Source organism: Coccidioides immitis (assembly GCF_000149335.2).
Source record: "Coccidioides immitis RS genomic scaffold supercont3.5, whole genome shotgun sequence".
NCBI classification, from domain to species: domain Eukaryota; kingdom Fungi; phylum Ascomycota; class Eurotiomycetes; order Onygenales; family Onygenaceae; genus Coccidioides; species Coccidioides immitis.
The window spans coordinates 3,305,798-3,324,438 of record NW_004504307.1 but is presented as its reverse complement, the minus strand read 5'-3'; the positions used below and the strand labels follow the sequence as shown (position 1 = coordinate 3,324,438).

Here is an 18,641-nt window from a genome sequence, read left to right as displayed (position 1 = left end):
GGCAATGTAGAATACTGCGTTTGTCAAAAGTGCGGAATAAATAACTCGGAGAATGGCGAACTCGAGAACAATAGCATATTTTACTTCGCATTCTTTCTTGTTTTATTGTTTGAAGATTTTTGCCCCTCCAACCTCCGATAACTATTTAACTATCAACCAACCAACTACGGAGTAGTTAACTAGTTAACTGACAAAGCTCGAAAATATCTGAACTATGTGAGCCCTGGTGCTCTTTGCACAATACACAAAACGCATCTCCCGATAATATAGTGCTACTTAACGCGGCAGCTGACTTAAAGTCCTGAATAAGCCTGCTTTCATTGATAGGATCGCGACGTAACAAAATACAAGCATGGGCAAATATTCTTCTTCACCCCTCTGGTCCTCGCTCACGCCCATCCCCCTGGACGATGGGGCAAAGTACTATGCTCAGGGCTCTGGCTCCGGCGAAGACGGAGACGAAACATACCCTTTGGCCACAATCACATACACTGAGGACTATGCTGAGGCCACAGCCTATCTGAGAGGCGTGATGGCGGCCAATGAGATGTCGGAGAGAGCGCTAGAGCTAACGGCGGATGTGATCATGCTGAATCCAGCCCATTATACTGTGTGGTATGTTGCCGTTTGTTTCTACCAAAAGTGTTGTGTTTGCGATGAACCGCCGATACTGGGCTCAGGCTGGCATGTTGCCCAAATCTTTGTAACATTCATTATCTGATCTGATCTGCCTTTTTTTTCCTTTTTTTTTTTTTTTTCTCTCTCTCTCGTTTTGGTGTACTTTCAAAGACCCTAACCTTGAAGGTATGAGGGGAGCTTGCTTCGGATCGAGTTCTTTTCAAAGGTTGCTCTTGAAGCCCTATCGTGACTGACCATGAGTGAACATACAGGTTATACAGAGCTAAGATAATCCAAGCGCTCAAGAAGGATCTCCGCGAGGAGATTGCATGGTTAAACAAGATCTCGCTCAAACACTTGAAGAACTATCAGATATGGTCTCTACCCATCCACTGCGCCCCTCCTTGCAGCACCCTGTGCATATACTGATGCTCTCTTCCCAGGCATCATCGTCAGCTGATCATGTCAGACCGCGAAACCTTTCCTGATCTTCCTGAATCAGAGCAGGACTTCCTTGGCCAAATGTTTTCCCTGGATTCTAAAAATTACCACGTTTGGACATATCGTCACTGGCTCGTGCGACATTTTGCCCTCTGGGACTGTCCGCGCGAACTGAGCGATGTCGAAAATCTGATCGATTCGGACGTCCGGAACAACTCGGCGTGGAATCATCGCTGGGTTCTGAAATTCGGTCCGCGAGGAGACAAGTTTGACTCTGGCATGCCGAACCCTACTGACCAGAGTGGTAACCGTGGGCGCCTTGAAATCGCTGACGAGGACATTGTAGACACCGAGATAGAATACGCAAAGAGCAAGATCGTCCTTGCCCCAGAAAACAGGAGCCCCTGGGCTTATGTGCGAGGGGTGCTTCACGCAGCAGGCCGACCGATGGCGGAACTGAAGACGTTCGCGTCCAGGTTCGTCGTCGAGGAGGTTCAAGACGGTGACACTATCGACTATCAGGTTAAAAGCAGCCTAGCCATGGAATGGTTAGCAGACACTTTCGCTGAAGAAGCCAAAGAGGGATGCAGGACAGAGACTGCGAAGTGCAAGATCGAGGCGGTTAAGATGTTGACTTTATTGAAGGAGAAGTATGATCCTATTCGGAAAAATTATTGGGATTATCGGATTCACATGATCAAGAATCACTGATGTGGATTGTTCTTTTGACCCTTTTTTTTTCTTTTTTCTCTTTTTCTCGTTTTTCGACGAGCAATCTTTTGATCCGCAAGCACTGTCTAATCTATGACGCCCGTTGGGTACAATGCCAAAAATCAACGTATCGTTAAGTTAGAATTCTTCCCACCCTCGAAAACGCCTTACATCCCATCGCCAGAATATCAAAACAGGTAGTAAACATAGCCACATTGGACAGTAGTGCATTAAATCATACAGCGGCCACCTGGGTAAAGCTCTATCATGCAAGAATGCCATTTTCAGCCCCCCATCCCTCATCGAGTTTCTGTCGCCATTCCCCTGCCATCTGCAATGAGACATTGCTTCCTCCACATACGACAATGACGACACGAGTATCGGGGCCAAAGTTGGGGATCAATCGGCTAAGATACGATTGAACGTCCGTTGCTTCGGTGCCGTAATCGTTCAGGTTATTATTGACGGCCTTATGGGCACCATTCACGCGCTTCTCTGGGCTCTTGCGGGTCCACGGTGTTGGGCCAAGCGCTGCTTCAACGCATAAGCCGCAGGCCAGTTCAACCAGCAGTTTCTGCTCCTCGGCCAATCGCAATACACCCTTTGCAGCATCTGCGTCTTGTAGAACCAACGTGTGCACCTTGACCCCGGCCGGCGGGTACAGGGCATTATCTAGAGTTCGTTGAGCAACGCGGATGGCCCCTAGGGACGTAGCAAGCGATGTTATGCCCGGCAGCGAGACCAGTGAACGTTTGGCGACTGCCTGGGCCAGGGCATCGGCACCATGTGTCTCCGTTGCGATGATGTGGATATCCTTTCCTGTCTCGGCGGAGTTGCTGTATGTGGAGCCGGCCCTGGCTTTGCCGTACATTTGTTCTTGGCGCTCGATGCCCTGGATGATGCCGTTCATGAGTCCGCCACCGCCGACGCTGCAGATGATCCCATCGATGGGGAGGACTTCGTCTTCAAATTCTCCAATTCCCATCTCGTGCTCGCGCGGAGGCATCTGGTACGCGAGTTCATCGACCATTGTACTAACACCCTCCCAGATCTTCTCGTGGTCAAACGGATGTAATGCGATCGGGACGACCGGCTTAGCATCGCCGTTCTCTGCTGGCTTTCTCCGAAGTGAGTCCATGATGGCTCTCATCTCGATCGATGCTTCATCGAGATTTGCACCATGTTGCGCGACTGTGGCGCCGGCTTCCTGTAATTTGTTGACCATGACGGGTTTCGTGCTGGTTGGCACACAGACCGTGCATGGGTACGAGAGTGCACTGGCCGCCGTAGCAGCCGCGAGGCCTGCATTACCGGCGGATGAAATAAAGAAATGAAGCTGCTTTCCTTGGTTTGCTGGGTCTGAAGCGTAGGACAGGACAAGATTGCCGATGGCTCTGGGGGTGCAGGTTAGTCTGAGCGGCGAAATTGAAGGGTGGGAGGAACCTACCTTGACTTGAACGAACCGCTGGGTTGGAGATTTTCAAGTTTGAGAAAGATGCGACTGCAAATCGTGGATTAGAACCCGCTTCCCCTTATCCACCGTATCGAGAGACATACCAGCCCGCCATCCGCGACATGGAAGGCGACTCAATCAGCGGAGTCTCAACCCATGGCTTCGGCCTTCTCTGCTGCCGACAATCCTCAAAGCTACCCATTGTGGATAGGGAACGATGTCGAAAATTAAAGTGAAGTTAATGAATCTCCCGACTCGGAGGCTGATGTGGATGGAAAGTGCAGATTGAAAGATTCTTATTTATCTAATAATTATACAGTAATATGAAGACAAGAGATTTCTCAGAGGGTACCCTGGTGGGATCGAGGGTTGGTCGATCAAGGGCAGGTAGATCTCTTGAGACTTGGATAAATGCCACGGGGATATAGGATTGGTCCAGAGTCCCGAGAAATGATTATATGAGGATCAAAACATCCATGATTGCCGGCATAGTGGCTAATTTATAGACGGGTGACGAAGGACCCAGAACGACCAGGGAGGATTTGGCTATTGTCGGAAATAGAGTGGGTGCATGAGACATGGAAATGAAACGGTACATCGCGGGGGATTAAGATTTCGATGGAGTAAAAACAATCAAGGAACGGAGAGGAAACGCCATGCTGGCGCAATTGATCCTCTGTCTAGATGGAGACGCCGGAGTCGAGTTTTCTGGGTGGAAGCTGATGGACCGGCGCGCAACAGTCGAGCGACGCCCGGCAGATTCGGGTTTAGCGTACGCGGTTCTGCTTGGCACGATGGACTTTCCCGAGCCCACCGCCCTGGGGTTGCTGCGGTTTCCCGTCGGAATCCGAGCCTTGGTTTACCGGCGAACTATCCGCAAGCTTCGAGGGAAGACGGACGCAAAGCCAAAAATAAAAGCCAAAAGGGAAGGAAAAAAAAAAAAAGGCGCAAAATCACCGCGGTTAGGGCTCTCAGGTGCAGCGTTCTAGATCATGTTGTCGGCCGACATCGCGTCCTTGCCACCTTAGAAGTCGGTGTGCGTGAGTACGTTGGGTGGTCATTATTCAGGTTAGTTGAACTGGCACCGGGGAACGATCGAACACTAAAAATAAAATCTGCGAGGTTGGATTTGAGTTCGTACTGTGGCCGGACTTCGGGGGGCACCGCCAAAAACTAACTTCCCACAATGCCATCATAAGTGTCATACTTCAGCCGCGATTTCCATGAGGACTCGAAGACGCGGATATCTGGTGCTCGCGGATTGATCAATTCTCAGTCACAAGAGGGGGGAAGAGTGTCGCCTCTGTGCCCTTCTTCAACTCCACCAGCGGCACGCCGTAGTGCTCATCCGCGCCAAAGATCGCTGCTTCGAAACTTCTCTTCTCAGGATCCCCCGCAACGCCAAGCATATCGAGAAGACGTGCCGATTTCTCTGGCATGAACGGCTGTAGGAGAATCCCGGCAATTCGCAAGGATTCTGCGGTGTTATATATCACACGGCTGAGTTCAGTTGGCTCGGTGTTTTCAGACTGTTCAGCCAGAGACCAGGGCCTGGCTTCTTGAAAATATTTATTTGTCTTTTTTGATATAATTGTCAGCGGTCAAACGGTCTCACCGTGTCTCTAGTTCGGGCTAGGCTCCTTTCTCACCTCGTGAATAATGCCTACTACGCTTTCAACCGCCTTTCGTGGGTTCAAATCGTCCATCCAGGATCTTGTAACGTTACGGATCCCTTCCAATAGCTGCTGATGCTTTCGATCGGCCTCAGACGGCGGCGGAAATCGGCCTTCCACGCCCCATTCTATGCTTCTTCGAACGTTCCATTTTTTTGACCGCACAAGTCGACTTGTCAGGTTCCCGACCCCCCATTGTAACGTTTTCTTGTACCGCTCGGTGACAAACGCATTTTCATAATCGGCATCATCGGAGAGACCTCCGTCGTGAGCGAGGTAGAATCGCAGCGGATCCACGCCAAAGCGGGCTAGCGCATACATCGGATTCACCACGTTACCGGTAGATTTTGACATTTTCTCCCGCCCTATCGTCCAGTGGGCGTGGGACAGAACTTGGCGTGGCAATGGAAGGTCTAGAGCCATGAGGAAGGCTGGCCAGTAGACGCAGTGAAACCTAGCATCCAAATCAGCCCCTGGACAAGCGTCCGCCTTTTGACTTGAACGAGCAAATACCTAAGAATGTCTTTACCAACCACGTGTACGTTCGCAGGCCATATACTTTGGTTTTCCTTCCCGGGAGTAAAAGGATATCCCGCATACGTGAGATAATTGATGAGCGCATCAAGCCAAACGTAGATCGTTTGAGTATCGTCACCGGGGACACGGATGCCCCATGTTAACCGTTGGACTGGTCGTGAAATCGACAGGTCGGTCAGTCCTGACGATACCGACTGCACAATATTGTCCATGTATCTCTTCGGGCGGATGAACGTTGGATTCTCACGGTAGAAGTCGAGCAGTCTATCCTTGAATGCGGAAAGCCGGAAGTGATAATTAGTCTCGGAGGACCATTCTACTTCTTTGCCTGTCTCAATTGTCGACTATCGGCCCGTTAGCCTTTGTTACTGGATCCATGCCCCGATTTCATACCATTATTTTCCGACCGGTCGCCGGGTCAAGCGTTGCATGGACGGCGTTGGAAGGGTAAAACGTTTCGTCGCTCACGGAATACCATCCTTCATGTTTTGCTGTATAGATATAGCCCCGATGGTCAAGCATTTCCTAGTCTAGATAAGCCAAACTTGTTTTGATCGAGCGTAGCTTTTATGCTTACCCAGAAGTACTGAACTGCATCGCGATGCTCGGGGTCTGTGGTCCGAATAAAGTGGTCGTGCTGAACATTGGCTTTTTGAGCCAGGTCCTATTATGCAAGTCAGCACTAAACCGAGATCTCATGCATGGGGAGGGCTGGTACCTTGAAGGTCTGGCAGTTCTGATCACATAGTTTAATGGGCTCGAGACCGTGCGAAGCGGCCGCTTGCTGGATCTGTGCCTTTCGTTAACACCAATGAAGAAACGGAGCGTAGAGCTCGGCTATCAGCACCTTTATCCCATGCTCGTCCGTCCCTGTAAGCAATTGGGCATCGTTGTTGCCGAGGAGGACTTGCCATCTCTTCAAGATATCTGCCAAAACGAGGGTATACAGGTGTCCGACGTGGGGTGCTACATGATACAATCAGCATCTATGGATTTTATGGATCATGCGTTGTTTCTGGGAGCGTCTCACAGGCATTGACATAGAAGATGGGCGTCGTAACATAGTACGGCTTTCGCTGGTTGGAGCTGGCGGACGCTACGCCGCGCCTTGTTAACAGCGGGATGGTACATCGACACGGAGCACGTTGCCAAGGCCTTCTTGGAGATTTGGGGAGCCTTGATATCAGCGGCAGTACGCGGAGTCCGAAATCCAACATATCCAGTGGTGTGGTTGCGAAGTAGAGGTGTGGATGCCAAACTGTTTGTGCCGGGCTCAGCGGCCGACAAAAAAGCCCAAAACTCTCTTTTTGTCTTTTTGTGGTCAAAGCTTCAGAACTTTTGCATGCAGCCAGAGAGCTCGTTACGGCCAGCAAGTGTCAACTGCCTCAACGTCCAGTTGGGCTGTTATTTGTTTGCTCTATATCGGGATAGGCTATCAACCAGTTCATTTCGCATCGAGAAGTTTTCTAAATCTTCCATTTTGGGGGGATCGGCTGCCATACTTACACCTCCGATATGGCTGCAGTGACCGAAGACACGCTCACAAAAGTGTCCACCGATGGTAATTTACACTCCTTCTTGCTTCCTACCGCCGAGTTTGCATTATCGAGTCACATTTACTAATATTCCTCGTAGCTGCAACTGACTTCGTTCAGTCGTTCTACTCTGCCCTCCAGTCTGCCCGGCCTACCATCTCCAGCTTCTATTCCCAACCTAGCGCGTCGATACTCTTCAACGGAAACGCAGTTGCCGATGGTGCAGCTGTTCAAGATATATTTATGAATCAGATGCCATCTGCATACTACGAAGTTCAATCTTATGATTGTCAAGTGCTTAACCCGAGCTATCCTACGGCCGCAGGGCTGCAGCCTGACATCCAAGGGCGACCGAGAGGCGGGGCAGCAGCTGCGAGAAACATGTCAATTTTGGTACTTGTGAGCGGTTACGTTCGATTTGGAGAGGGTAAAGAATCGTTTGACACGCCGAACCGAGGGTTTAGTGAAACGTTCGTGCTGGTGCCCAATCCCCAGGCTGATGGTGGGTTCAAAGGGAGAGGGAAGAAACATTGGTTAATCCAGAGTCAGAACTTCCGACTGGTTGTCTAATAGAAGCTGCACTCTATGGCTATCCGCGGATCTAGGACCTCCCCCCTTTCTGCTTCTAGCTCCGGCCAGGTAGGGTCTTGCTACGGGATTGATGAAACGGGAATGTGATGGGAGGGTTCAATAATATGCGGCTTTACGTACGCGGGGGCACCGGCTATCCAACAAAGAGAAAACATAAATTACACAAATTTGATGCAAATGAAAGTATGAGAATTCGGCTCGATTACGGTTCTGACTGAAGGACATGGAGCCATAACACTCGGGGAGAAACGCAGTCTGAGAGCAAATCACGACATTGATGACGGACGCATATTTGCATGAACTCGCTCAAGCAGCTCCTGCTGTGTTAGTACGTCACTCGGAAGAAGGTCACGCTGTGAATGGGACAAAATGTTAGCAACTGCGAAACCCATTTCCCCTCTGGTTCCACTTCGCATCGCAGGATATGATTACCGCTCGGAGCCATCTCTTCAATTCCTCTGGCGTCCAGAATTCTGGGTCTATGGGCAAGCAGGCAGGTTACGTCCTGTTCCTTTTGGTAGCGGATCATGCGCACTTACTGCCTGTCGGGTCAGGCTCCGGGGGAAACATCTCGGTTCCCCAGATGCTCCATGCTGCAACCGCAGTTATTATCCCGGCAAAGCCTTGAGACCGAGTTAGAGATGCATTGGGAGATCAAGGTTTGCAGGGTTCACCAAGCAGGAGGTTCTATAACAGGGCATGTTATTCGAGGAGTCCAGGGGCCTGATTGTGCCTAGACGGGGAAGGCATATTTTCTACTTCGTACCTTTGAATGCAACACTCTATCGAGCTTTGTAGGCATTGTATGCAGAATAGAGGAATAGACACGGGCGTAAAGAGAACTAAACGGTCAAGGAATTTTTGAGTTTGAGAAAAAAGCGGCAGCCTTGACACGTTTTGATAGTTCCTGGGGGAGAGAGAATTGCTATGACGAAAAGCGACACCAGCTGGCCCAAATCTAAAACTAACTAGCAACCGAATAGGCATAGCGGGTTTGCTTATATAACTACATAATCAACCGATCTAAGTTAACTTGGTAGTTAGGGCTTTTCCGCCAAGCCCTAATTCGCCCACAACGGCAGGCCGGCGAAAGCGGCCAGCGAGTCTTCATCCCCTCCACAGACAGAAAGCAATCGCCGGTCTGCTGTCGTTCCTCGTCAATCGCCCACCATGCCGTCCGAAGTTTCCGATATCAAGCAGTTCATCGAGATCTGCAGGCGCAAGGATGCCTCCTGTGAGTGAATCGCCCGGTGCCCAACGCAGCTGAATCGTCCGGACCCGCGGTTGATCCATCGCGAAACCACTGCTCTTTACAATTGAAAGTCTAACCGTTGCAACCGTGTGTCTCTAGCTGCCCGCATCAAGCGCAACCGCAAGACCAACCAGATCAAGTTCAAGGTTCGATGCAAGCGTTTCCTCTACACCCTCGTCCTGAGGGACTCCGATAAGGCAGATAAGCTGAAGCAGAGCTTGCCTCCTGGTACGTGACTCCGAATTTCGGTCACCGCTCCCTGAATTGTCCGACAACGCCAATGGAAACCCCCCTGACGGGATTTTTGCAATCAATTTGGCGTTTTCGCCTCAAGCTATCCCGTCGGACCTTGGTCTGCTAACATGCCTTTCCCATAGCTCTCAAAATCGCCGATGTCTCTAAGGGTGGCGCGAAGAAGAAGGCGATCTAAGGCGACCCGTATGACCTGAGGTGTTGGGATTATGGCGTTTGAAAAGATATTGAATATCATTTTGATAAGGGTAAAGACGGTCAGGTCTTAATGATGGGTTCAAACATACATGTCTGTTGTGTTGGAGCGCATCTCGCCGGAAGAATGAACATTTACGTGGACGGCATCCCGGCACTGGTGTTGTCGTCCACCGCGACCGGGCAGTTCCTGGCAGGCTTTATTGTCAGCGATCAGTGGTAATAGGGATGTTTCTAGTGTCTGTTCTAGGGCTCTAGCCACAAATGCATCATCAGCTGATTCTAGATCCGGTTTTTGTTCCTTTCATGGGTCCGCGGTTGATCAGTTTAACCTTTTTTCCCCCCTCCGACCCCGGTGATTCATTCAAAAGGGCCCATAATCGGCTACCTATGTGTTTGGTTACTGCGAACATGCTGGGGCCGTGCCAAAAAGAATTTGACCGGGTGTTAACACTAATAACAAACCAGAGGATCCAGCTGTCCATCGAGAACATATGCAGTTCGGTACACCGAACAGCTGAGGCACATCGGTAGATATAAGCGTTTTTCACAAAGTGCTCCCACTGCCGGATGGACATACTTTTACGATTATAAACTTGTATGGCTTTGGGATTTGCTGTGAGATATTCAAAATTCGGATCATGCATAGGACTACAGTCGCTACGCAAGTACCTGGTATATACAGTCGCAGCCGGGATCAGACTAGGAGACCGGTACTGGTCACAGTAGGCAATTGTATAAAGGTGTCAGATGTCCGAGGCCTTCCTGGATGAGTTGCTGCCTTCACTACCCTTTCCCAGCTACTGTTCTCTCAAGACACAATCTGACAGCGTTTTCATACTTCAGGGCTTTCTCGCTGGCCGCGGATCCGCACCAGTTCATCGCCAGGCTGGAAGTGTAAGATAGAGGTCGGTCACCTATTCTGGGAGACTTTGGCTGGCGTTGGCTACAGCCGTACTGGGAGATATGCTGATGACTGAAATAGTGGGTGACAATTCCTGTGGAGGGCGCAGAAACAGCGCAGGACAGGCGCGAGACAGGATTTCTTCCTTGGTTAGTCAAAGATGTCATAGTCCTCCTAAGATATGTAGTGAATCAACACAGTATAGACTACAGAGTAGTTAGTAAGCTGTTTTTTTTCCCTAACTTACCATTTTTAGTTCTATAGCAAGAGACATTCTGGCTATGTCTCTAACAGAGGTTGGGGTAGAACAGGTTTTCAATGTAGCTCATGCCTCGGAGACTGTTGAGACTTGGTAGTTAACTAACTGTGTCATGCGCGTCGCGCCGACATTTGATTTCTTTGATTGTGGGCGATTGAAGATGGAGAAGCTATCAAGTGGCTCATGAATTCCATAGTTATCCATTAGTTACCCTACCTTCTCTGTACTAACAGAACATTTGACGCTCAAGAAGACAAGGGGTCAATTACATGCTGTATACTCCGTACCATGAATCTCATTGAATTTTTATGCAAGCGGCCTGCAAGCCATACGCTATTCGCCAATGATTCGCGCAAATTAAACGTTCTACATAGAATTTCATTCTGCCCAGTTTTCCATCATCAAACAGTTTGAATGCGACAGCATCTTCCGAGACCAGCCGGCAATGAAGCACCCAGACGAATTAATTAGTTAACTATCTCGAAGCCAGCCGCAGGGATGAGGGGTGATCAGGTTCACTAACTAGTTAGTTAACTACGGAGTAGATATTAGCTAATCCGCTGTTATCCAACCCGCACTGCAACGTTGACACCGCTGCCCCGCACGCCGGAATAGAGTCGACGGATGGAGAGAGAAACAGAAAGAGAAAACGAAATAAAAGCGTTGAATGGATGAAGATGGCGACTCCTGCGAATCCACTCCGTGACCCAAATACCCTCTCCAATTATAACAAGTTCCGCACTGTCCATACCAGTGTCAACTTCGAGATCCGCTTTGACCAGAAGAGGCTCGTTGGCAATGTGATCCATCGCTTAAAGTCCTTGACCAATGCCGAATCAAAGGAAGTCATTCTGGATTCCAGCTACCTGGAAGTCAAGAGTGTCAAGGTCAACGGGGAGGCGGCAGAGTGGCAGCTCTTGCCGCGTTTTGAACCCTACGGCAGCCCGCTGAAGATCAGCTTGGAGCAGGCAATTCCCCTTGACGAGTTAATTGAGGTCGATGTATGTGGAAAGACATTGATATATGCTGTCGCCTTTTGGTGGAAGCTCCCGCGCTCTGACAGGCACGACATCAACAGATATCAGTCAACACGACCGAGAAATGCACGGCTCTGCAGTGGTTAAATCCGGAGCAAACCTCCAATGGAAAGCACCCGTATATGTGTAAGCCCTCCTTCAACGCATCTGCTCGATGAGTTTACTGCTTTCTGAACTCATATCGGTCCTACAGTCTCGCAGTGCCAGGCAATCCATGCTCGCGCCATCTTTCCATGCCAGGACACCCCCGACGTCAAGGCCACCTTCGACTTCAATCTCTCTTCACCACTTCCTGTTATTGCGAGCGGCGTGCCCGTCAAACAAGACGCGTCCCCTCCGCAGTCATCGGGTAGCATCTATTATCGTTTCGAGCAGAAGGTTCCAATCCCGTCATACCTCTTTGCCATCGCCAGCGGGTATGTTCCCTTGGCGTCTTCCGGAACCTGACATTGTTTGAACTTTGTGCTTACGTCGAGTTTAGTGACATCGCGCAAGCTCAGATTGGCCCGAGGAGCCATGTTGCCGTGAGCCCAGACAGGCTTGACGAATGTAAGTGGGAGCTTGAGGGCGATACCGAGAGGTTTCTGCAGACCATAGGTGTATGAACAATGGAATTGAGATTCCCTAACGGTATGGGAATGACGCTGAAAATCTCTAGAATATTATCTTCCCGTATGTATGGGGAGAGTATAACGTCCTTATCCTACCTCCGAGTTTCCCGTATGGAGGGATGGAGAACCCTGTCTATACCTTCGCTACTCCAAGTATTATCTCGAAGGTGAGACACAAATATCTAGATTGGCCTTGGGTTTATCAAATTTTGCGTCGAGATTGACCTTCTCTTTACACTATCATTAGGATCGGCAAAATGTCGACGTCATTGCGCATGAGATTTCTCACAGCTGGAGTGGCAATCTGGTGACAAACTGCTCGTGGGAGCATTTCTGGCTTAATGAAGGCTGGACCACCTACCTGGAACGGCGGGTATGTCTCCACTGTGTTTTTATATGGTACGGACATACATAGATTTATGCTGACACGGTTCGTAGATTCAAGCAGCAATGTGAGTCGACAAGCCTTTTATTTCTTCGCAAGAGCTTGCTGATAACAAGCCCTCTTGCAGTCACGGCGAACCATATCGACATTTTTCTGCAATCATTGGTTGGAAGCACCTCGTTGATTCAGTCGAGCGGCATGGCGACACCCACGAGTTTACCAAGCTCGTTGTCGATTTGAAGGGGAAAGACCCCGACGATGCGTTCTCATCAGTGCCATATGAAAAGGGATTTACTTTCATATTCCACCTTGAGAACTTGATTGGCAAGGATAAGTTTGATAAGTTCATCCCTCATGTATGCGAACAGCAGCCCCTGCATCATTAGCCGAGACTGACGATAGTCAAATTAGTACTTTACCCGGTTTAGGGGCAAGTCCTTGGACTCGTATGAGTTCAAGTCGTGCATACTTGATTTTTTCGCATCTGATGAGGAGTCTCATGTACTTCTTAACAAGCTTGACTGGGATAGCTGGTTCTACAAACCTGGCCTTCCTCCGAAACCCAGTTTTGACACATCCTTAGTGGACGTTGTCTACGAGTTAGCAAACAAATGGAAATACATTTCCCAATCGTCCTTCTCGCCAAAAGCATCCGACATGGACGGTTTAGTGGCAAATCAAATTGTTGTGTTCCTTGAGCAAGTTCTTCTCTTTGACAACCCACTTACTCCCGAACAGTCAAGGTTCATGGGACAAGTTTACAATTTTGCCCAAAGTCAGAATATTGAAGTGTCGTACCTGTACCTGCAAGTGGGCTTGAAGGCTGGGGATGATTCCATTGTGGAACCGACAATCAAGCTGCTCGGAGAGATTGGGAGAATGAAATTTGTCCGCCCTCTGTAAGTGACACTAAGAATCAGTGCTTAGTTGCTGATATTTGTTATGTCTATATCTTCCATTTGTGCTGACTGAATTGAGGTACCGGACGCTGGAGAAATTTAACAGGGATATTGCTGTTGATACATTTGAAAAGCACAAGAACTTCTACCACCCCATCTGCCGGGGATTGCTTGAAAAAGATCTTTTTGGAGATAAAGGCGCATAGACATGCTGAATGCTGGGTATGGGATATCCACACAGATTCTGCCTACTGCTACCCCAGCCACCCAATGCTTGCTCCTAGAGACCATGGCCTTTATAGACAAATGAACTTGCTTTTGTTAAGAGAGAAGGCTGTACCAGTAGCCTGAGGAACTTTACTTGTGGCCCATTCTTACTTTTAATTGTCTATGCGCCTCATCATGGTGTTGATGATGGGGTACATGGTGGTGGCTTTGCTGCTGTTGGCATGAATTACTGTGACAGATTATGCTTTCACAGGTGTACATGCAGTGTGCACATCAAATGACTAAGTAACCCAATTGCTCTCTCTCCTGCAGCTTGTTCAAGGCGATTAAGTGGTCCTGACAGGTATATCTTGAGACACTCTATCAGAAATCTCCCCAGGTGCAGCCCTTCAGCCTCAGAACAAGATATGGTAATTCCAGCAATTCATGTAATAGACCATTGTGTGATGAACAAACGTATCACAGGATTTTTGGACACAATCTACTGCAAAGGTCACAGTTCCCTGGGGTGTTAGGGGTGATATTTCCCGAGGTGACGGCGCACTTATCTCGTCTTCCGCCGGTGACAGCCCTATCAAAAATCCAACTTATGGAGTCTGGCTGAGAGAGTGCCTATGAGTTCCCTTCGGCAAGGTGATCCCAGTCCGTCTCTACGATTGCACTGCAATGGGTAACGAGATTGGGCCGGAGACAGAGTGCTGGCTCAGTTCAGGTCAGCTGTAGCTGCTATGAGGGGGGAGAAAGAACAGACGACACCGCAGCTGAGCTTGACATTTAAGATACAAGGGTCTCTCAGCAAATCCAAACTGCTCTGTTGAAAAAGTTTTACTGATATTGAAAAGTTCTCTATTCAGCACCCATCATTTTCCATTAAGTCAAGGCTAGAGCGTAATGTTTTTGCAGGCCAGTACATTGGATGAGTGAAAACCATGAGATAGTTACTCGTCTGCAATTTACTGTTTGATTGTCGGCTCTGTTTTTGTCGTCCCCGTTGCTCAGGGCATTGGCCATTGATAGAGACCTGAAAGGTTTGTTTCTTACAATTACCACTTTGCCATTTTTTCGTTTTCCTTTTTCTTTTTTCTTTTCTTTTCTTTTCTTTTTTTCTTTTTTTCCTTTTTTTTTTTTTTTTTTTTTTTTTTTTGGGGTTGAGTGCTAATATTGTAGAAAGGATATTCACAATGTTCCTCTTATACGCTGCCCTGGCTTCAATGGTAATTGAGCAGAAGAACGGCTTTTCCCCTGTGTTTGCTCTCCCAGGTACGGGTTTTTGTATTGGGTCTATGACTATCTGGGCAAGCAAAGACCAATAGCTACGTCCATCCACGAACGCTGAGATGTATGTGCGGAAAGGTGCCCAATCAAGTATCCGTATTCCTTCAAGCTCCCGCGAATCCCTTACTCGTGCTTCCGGAGATCCTCGCATCAATAGCAGGCATTAAGTACGCATATATGAAGGCATCCAAGTTGAAGAAATCGCTGATCATGGCCGTATATCTATCGACCGTGTCTGTGGGAGCCATAATCGCAGTGGCGTTCTCGCTGTTGACGGTGGATCCGAGATTGATCTGGATGTATTATATCACTCTTTGGATTGAAACACTCGCAGCCGGTGCAGTGCTACATTGGTATGTAAACGCGTTTGATCAGTTAAAAGCACTGCCTTGCTCGCCGGTTCGATACCATTGAAAGTCTTAACCATATCCCCGGCTCTTGCAACTGCTAGGCTTGGTCTCTTGGAAAGGTCATTGTGACGGAGTGAGGTAACAGTGCAGAAACGCCCCTGTTGCATTTTACTGCTCCTTAGCAGATCAGTTTTGCCTCACCGCTAACTAGTCGATCCTCCGTTGATTTCCGAGGTGTAGAAAGTTGCTAAGAAACTTTGAATGAAATATGTGTTGGCATCTAGTTACAGCAATTCGGAGGGAGTTTGGGTGCAACAACTATCCGGCCGCGCTGTTCCCCCTGTGTCCGCACAATCGTCCACTATATACCATTCTATGACTCATAATAGAATGGAACTCTTCCCAGCAATGCCTCTTGAGGCAGAGAGCTACTATACAAACTGAGCAACCATGCAGTAATCTAGAAACCCAGCCTTTCTTCATTTGACTCTAGTACTTTTTATACTGACACCAGGCACAAACTGCCATAGCTGACAATGTAGTTTGTGAATGAATAAGATCCATATTTGATCATTGCAGTGGTAGAGGGTCAGCAGATTTGAAGAGAGCTTTATAGAGTTATTTTTAAAATGCCATATGCTGAATTGGCCTAGTAGTAGAGCAAGAACAAGATAGCTGGTTGTTAGAAACATAGGCCAACTGTAAGGATTCACTGTGAACCCCTTACACAGATGAACAACACCTGTGAGGGCCAAGGGCCTCAGCTCACAAGCTGTTGGAAGCTGCATGTGTCCTCACAAGGCATTAAGTCATGTGCTCACAAGCACACATAAAAGGCTGTCACTGTGTGAACCCCTTGCTGGGAGCCAGTGGCAATCTTGTCTAGAAGTTGTACATAGTTGTCAGAATACAGACCTTTTACCTTGCATACTCTTTTCTACATATATTTCTTCCTATCATGCTGTTATCAGTTGACCACATCTTACCAGGAAGCCGCAGTACCTTGACCATTGGCTAGGAGTAACCCGTCATTGCCTAACCCAAACCGCGCGTACAGTGCATTGCTGGCCAGGGGAATGACCGCCCCAAACAACAACTGAGTGACAGTATTGGCTGCCACTGCACTGGCAGCATGGATGGTGAAGGCATCAACTAAATACATATGAAGTGAAAAGAAAATTTACTCCGTCCCCGCCCCCAAAACTCATGTCTCGACAATGGGAACGATCCGATGGGTATCATATTAGCATTAGCCGACCAACCTTACCAGAAGAGGCCGACCGGAACCAGAAATGGTCCTAGTAGTAACAGAGGCAGTCGATCTTCAATCCGAGTTGATCCACAGAGACCCTGCTGCCTTTTTGCGTACCAGTCTGAGAAAGAAGTCACAGAGAGCTGACCAGTAGAGAACCCGACCCCGAGCCCCAGGTAAGCAAGTCCAGCTTTGCCTGAGTTGAAGCCATAAATGTTTCTCCGTGTAAGTTGTCAAAAACAGGTATCAACAGTCGTAGACAATAGATAGGTGGAAAAGAGAGAATGACCACGATGGGTGATCGTATCAATATCATTGTTGGCCCCCTGATGGAGCTTCTAATGAATCCCTCCACTGTTTAACACCATTGTCGAACTTAGTCTTCAGATCGCGTCTTGGTGCTTCTCGCAACGGATTCGGCTTCTGTTTAAGAAGATCTGGCGCGTAGGTCCCATTCATGAAGATAAAACCTGCGATCGTGGCTACACTTCCCCCTGGTCCAATATTAACACCTAAATAAGGAAAAGGAAGTTGAGTCAATTATACATACATCAATCTCCATCCCAACTGAAGTGCCATGTATCCCAAACCGCTGGACTTATCTGAGGTATTAATGCTTAGATGTAGAAGTGGATAGAAACACTTTGAAAATGTAAAAACCATCACACGAAGCCTTCGGAAAACTAAGAGCTAGAGCAAAGGACACGGCTTTTCAAGGCTTTCAACCCAATTCATTTTCTGAAATATACGAATATGGTCGTGTGGCGCGTCATATGAACCAGACTCCGACCAAAAGCGTTATTACTTAAGTACATCAATGTGATGCCCCAGATCACCGAACACTTCCCGACACTGGTTTAGAATATTTCCCGCAGTAATGCACTGAGGAAGCCATCCCGTTTAGCGGCCCCTCTGGGAAATATTTTCCCACTTTGTTTTGTGTACCGTCTAAGCGCTCGAACATTTGTAAATTTGGTGATTGGAGCACCAGTCCGGCGAGAGTCGATTAGATCAAAAATATTGACGTGCACGCTGGCAAGTGCCTTTTGACTGGTTAGATTTCAATTCTTGAGATAACGGCAGATACGAACCTTTTTGCATTTGGCGATGCTTTCAGTAGGCTTGGAAATGTCCAGCTCACGGCATAGCGATTGCCATTTTTCGAGGCTTGAGGTTTCAACGCCGTAGTGCTTAGCGAATTCCAAAGCACTAAATCTTGCCCACTCTGTACGGTAGACCTTAGAGCGGAGGTTCCAGTTCATATGACGCGCCAGACGAGCAAATTCATCTATTGCAGATGCGGATGGATTGGGCTGGAAGCCTGGGAAGCGAGAATAAAACTTGTGCTCCATGCTCTTAATATAGGGAAAACAGCACATGAAGAACAATGCGGAGTCACCTAGAGATGTGATGTTAAGCAGGGATAAATATAACCCCCAGAATTCTGGCTTTGTTGGCCATCAGGCTAACAGGTTACACAATGAGCTGATCAGAGTACTCCGTACTCCGTACTCCGTAATGGAAATATCCTATTTGTGGTAGGACTTGACAAAATCAGACAGATCAGAACCAGTCATTCCATAAATTTTAGTTGAGATTCATTTGCTGGCATCTCCAACATTGTAATAAAATATCTCAGATCTTGCAATATTACAGCAAGCTCCAGAGTATAAGCATACCAATAGCCAGCAAACGTCTTGGGTTTTGGGTTCGTGTTGTGTAACCATTGAATTGCAGGTTGCAGCAAGCCAGTTGTTGATGGCCACATTGCTGGAAATATGTACTGTGAGAGGGGTGACCTGCATCATGCAGCCATAGAGTCCCTGAAACTGTTAGGTTTGTGATTTCTTGATGCCTAGGCCCATTGTTCTCCTTTCACACTACTGGCTGGCAGGCAAGAGGCCCAAGCGCCTGCAGCATGATTTGCTTTTCTTAGCACAGCAACAATGGTGTATCCTTTAGCCAACTAAGCATTGGGTTTTCACTGCAAACAAACCACGGCCGGACTCAATCCCTCTCCAAAGCACTGACCTCTGCACAGCCCCCACACTTGTTTGGATGCCTCTCATCCAATCCTTCAGCTGGAAGCACAAGAGGCTGCGGGGAGAGCCGTCCCGCTCCAAGCAACCTTAAATGCACTACATTCGGTTTCACTGGGTTTTCGGCCTGGGAGACTGCCGAGA

At 48.4% G+C, this 18,641-nt stretch overlaps 9 protein-coding genes across 9 annotated transcripts; 6 read left to right on the top strand and 3 right to left on the bottom strand.

Moving 5' to 3' along the window:
* The first annotated feature begins 301 nt into the window (after positions 1-301).
* On the top strand, positions 302-1,914 carry CIMG_05727 (farnesyltransferase alpha subunit). The gene is made up of 3 exons (XM_001241830.2): positions 302-615; positions 891-995; positions 1,062-1,914. The coding sequence occupies exons 1-3, from the start codon at positions 353-355 to the stop codon at positions 1,768-1,770; spliced, it is 1,077 nt and encodes a 358-aa protein (XP_001241831.1). The 5' UTR covers positions 302-352; the 3' UTR covers positions 1,771-1,914.
* Positions 1,498-3,669, bottom strand: CIMG_05728 (L-serine dehydratase). Its single transcript, XM_001241831.2, has 3 exons — positions 3,328-3,669; positions 3,218-3,271; positions 1,498-3,164 (listed from the first exon to the last, which is right to left on the bottom strand). Exons 1-3 carry the CDS (start codon positions 3,423-3,425, stop codon positions 2,036-2,038), a joined length of 1,281 nt encoding a protein of 426 aa, XP_001241832.1. The 5' UTR covers positions 3,426-3,669; the 3' UTR covers positions 1,498-2,035.
* Positions 3,503-4,770, top strand: CIMG_13626 (uncharacterized protein). The gene has a single exon (XM_004444871.1). The coding sequence runs from the start codon at positions 3,795-3,797 to the stop codon at positions 4,398-4,400; it is 606 nt and encodes a 201-aa protein (XP_004444928.1). The 5' UTR covers positions 3,503-3,794; the 3' UTR covers positions 4,401-4,770.
* CIMG_05729 (methionyl-tRNA synthetase) lies at positions 4,489-6,650 on the bottom strand (the record flags this gene model as incomplete). Its single annotated transcript, XM_001241832.2, has 8 exons — positions 4,489-4,800; positions 4,873-5,350; positions 5,410-5,777; positions 5,827-5,958; positions 6,011-6,097; positions 6,152-6,223; positions 6,281-6,399; positions 6,464-6,650. 8 exons carry the CDS (start codon positions 6,648-6,650, stop codon positions 4,489-4,491), a joined length of 1,755 nt encoding a protein of 584 aa, XP_001241833.2.
* A 13-nt stretch (positions 6,651-6,663) lies between these two features.
* On the top strand, positions 6,664-7,819 carry CIMG_05730 (nuclear transport factor 2 domain-containing protein). The gene is made up of 2 exons (XM_001241833.2): positions 6,664-6,994; positions 7,069-7,819. The coding sequence occupies exons 1-2, from the start codon at positions 6,949-6,951 to the stop codon at positions 7,536-7,538; spliced, it is 516 nt and encodes a 171-aa protein (XP_001241834.1). The 5' UTR covers positions 6,664-6,948; the 3' UTR covers positions 7,539-7,819.
* Positions 7,820-8,696: 877 nt separating this feature from the next.
* CIMG_13625 (60S ribosomal protein L38) lies at positions 8,697-10,090 on the top strand. Its single transcript, XM_001241834.2, has 3 exons — positions 8,697-8,793; positions 8,911-9,039; positions 9,189-10,090. The coding sequence occupies exons 1-3, from the start codon at positions 8,730-8,732 to the stop codon at positions 9,239-9,241; spliced, it is 246 nt and encodes an 81-aa protein (XP_001241835.1). The 5' UTR covers positions 8,697-8,729; the 3' UTR covers positions 9,242-10,090.
* An 808-nt stretch (positions 10,091-10,898) lies between these two features.
* On the top strand, positions 10,899-14,380 carry CIMG_05732 (leukotriene A-4 hydrolase). The gene is made up of 10 exons (XM_001241835.2): positions 10,899-11,422; positions 11,500-11,584; positions 11,652-11,874; positions 11,940-12,057; positions 12,117-12,236; positions 12,317-12,442; positions 12,508-12,521; positions 12,582-12,810; positions 12,866-13,353; positions 13,433-14,380. The coding sequence occupies exons 1-10, from the start codon at positions 11,093-11,095 to the stop codon at positions 13,557-13,559; spliced, it is 1,860 nt and encodes a 619-aa protein (XP_001241836.2). The 5' UTR covers positions 10,899-11,092; the 3' UTR covers positions 13,560-14,380.
* Positions 14,381-14,762: 382 nt separating this feature from the next.
* On the top strand, positions 14,763-15,457 carry CIMG_05733 (uncharacterized protein; the record flags this gene model as incomplete). Its single annotated transcript, XM_001241836.2, has 3 exons — positions 14,763-14,841; positions 14,882-15,209; positions 15,418-15,457. The coding sequence occupies 3 exons, from the start codon at positions 14,763-14,765 to the stop codon at positions 15,455-15,457; spliced, it is 447 nt and encodes a 148-aa protein (XP_001241837.2).
* A 1,858-nt stretch (positions 15,458-17,315) lies between these two features.
* CIMG_05734 (uncharacterized protein) lies at positions 17,316-17,810 on the bottom strand (the record flags this gene model as incomplete). Its single annotated transcript, XM_001241837.1, has 2 exons — positions 17,316-17,501; positions 17,550-17,810. The coding sequence occupies 2 exons, from the start codon at positions 17,808-17,810 to the stop codon at positions 17,316-17,318; spliced, it is 447 nt and encodes a 148-aa protein (XP_001241838.1).
* Positions 17,811-18,641: the final 831 nt, after the last annotated feature.

Bases quoted from the DNA above. Each gene is read 5' to 3' on its own strand.
- CIMG_05728 (XM_001241831.2), bottom strand. From the start codon at position 3,425: ATGGGTAGCTTTGAGGATTGTCGGCAGCAGAGAAGGCCGAAGCCATGG. The intron at 3,272-3,327 runs GTATGTCTCTCG...CACGATTTGCAG, and splicing joins ATGTCGCGGATGGCGGGCTG to TCGCATCTTTCTCAAACTTG. The intron at 3,165-3,217 runs GTAGGTTCCTCC...CTGCACCCCCAG, and splicing joins AGCGGTTCGTTCAAGTCAAG to AGCCATCGGCAATCTTGTCC.
- CIMG_05732 (XM_001241835.2), top strand. From the start codon at position 11,093: ATGAAGATGGCGACTCCTGCGAATCCACTCCGTGACCCAAATACCCTC. The intron at 11,875-11,939 runs GTATGTTCCCTT...CGTCGAGTTTAG, and splicing joins CTCTTTGCCATCGCCAGCGG to TGACATCGCGCAAGCTCAGA. The intron at 12,237-12,316 runs GTGAGACACAAA...CACTATCATTAG, and splicing joins CTCCAAGTATTATCTCGAAG to GATCGGCAAAATGTCGACGT.
- CIMG_13626 (XM_004444871.1), top strand. From the start codon at position 3,795: ATGAGACATGGAAATGAAACGGTACATCGCGGGGGATTAAGATTTCGA.
- CIMG_05727 (XM_001241830.2), top strand. From the start codon at position 353: ATGGGCAAATATTCTTCTTCACCCCTCTGGTCCTCGCTCACGCCCATC. The intron at 616-890 runs GTATGTTGCCGT...GTGAACATACAG, and splicing joins CCAGCCCATTATACTGTGTG to GTTATACAGAGCTAAGATAA. The intron at 996-1,061 runs GTCTCTACCCAT...CTCTCTTCCCAG, and splicing joins TTGAAGAACTATCAGATATG to GCATCATCGTCAGCTGATCA.
- CIMG_05730 (XM_001241833.2), top strand. From the start codon at position 6,949: ATGGCTGCAGTGACCGAAGACACGCTCACAAAAGTGTCCACCGATG. The intron at 6,995-7,068 runs GTAATTTACACT...TATTCCTCGTAG, and splicing joins CACAAAAGTGTCCACCGATG to CTGCAACTGACTTCGTTCAG.
- CIMG_13625 (XM_001241834.2), top strand. From the start codon at position 8,730: ATGCCGTCCGAAGTTTCCGATATCAAGCAGTTCATCGAGATCTGCAGG. The intron at 8,794-8,910 runs GTGAGTGAATCG...GTGTGTCTCTAG, and splicing joins CAGGCGCAAGGATGCCTCCT to CTGCCCGCATCAAGCGCAAC. The intron at 9,040-9,188 runs GTACGTGACTCC...CCTTTCCCATAG, and splicing joins GAAGCAGAGCTTGCCTCCTG to CTCTCAAAATCGCCGATGTC.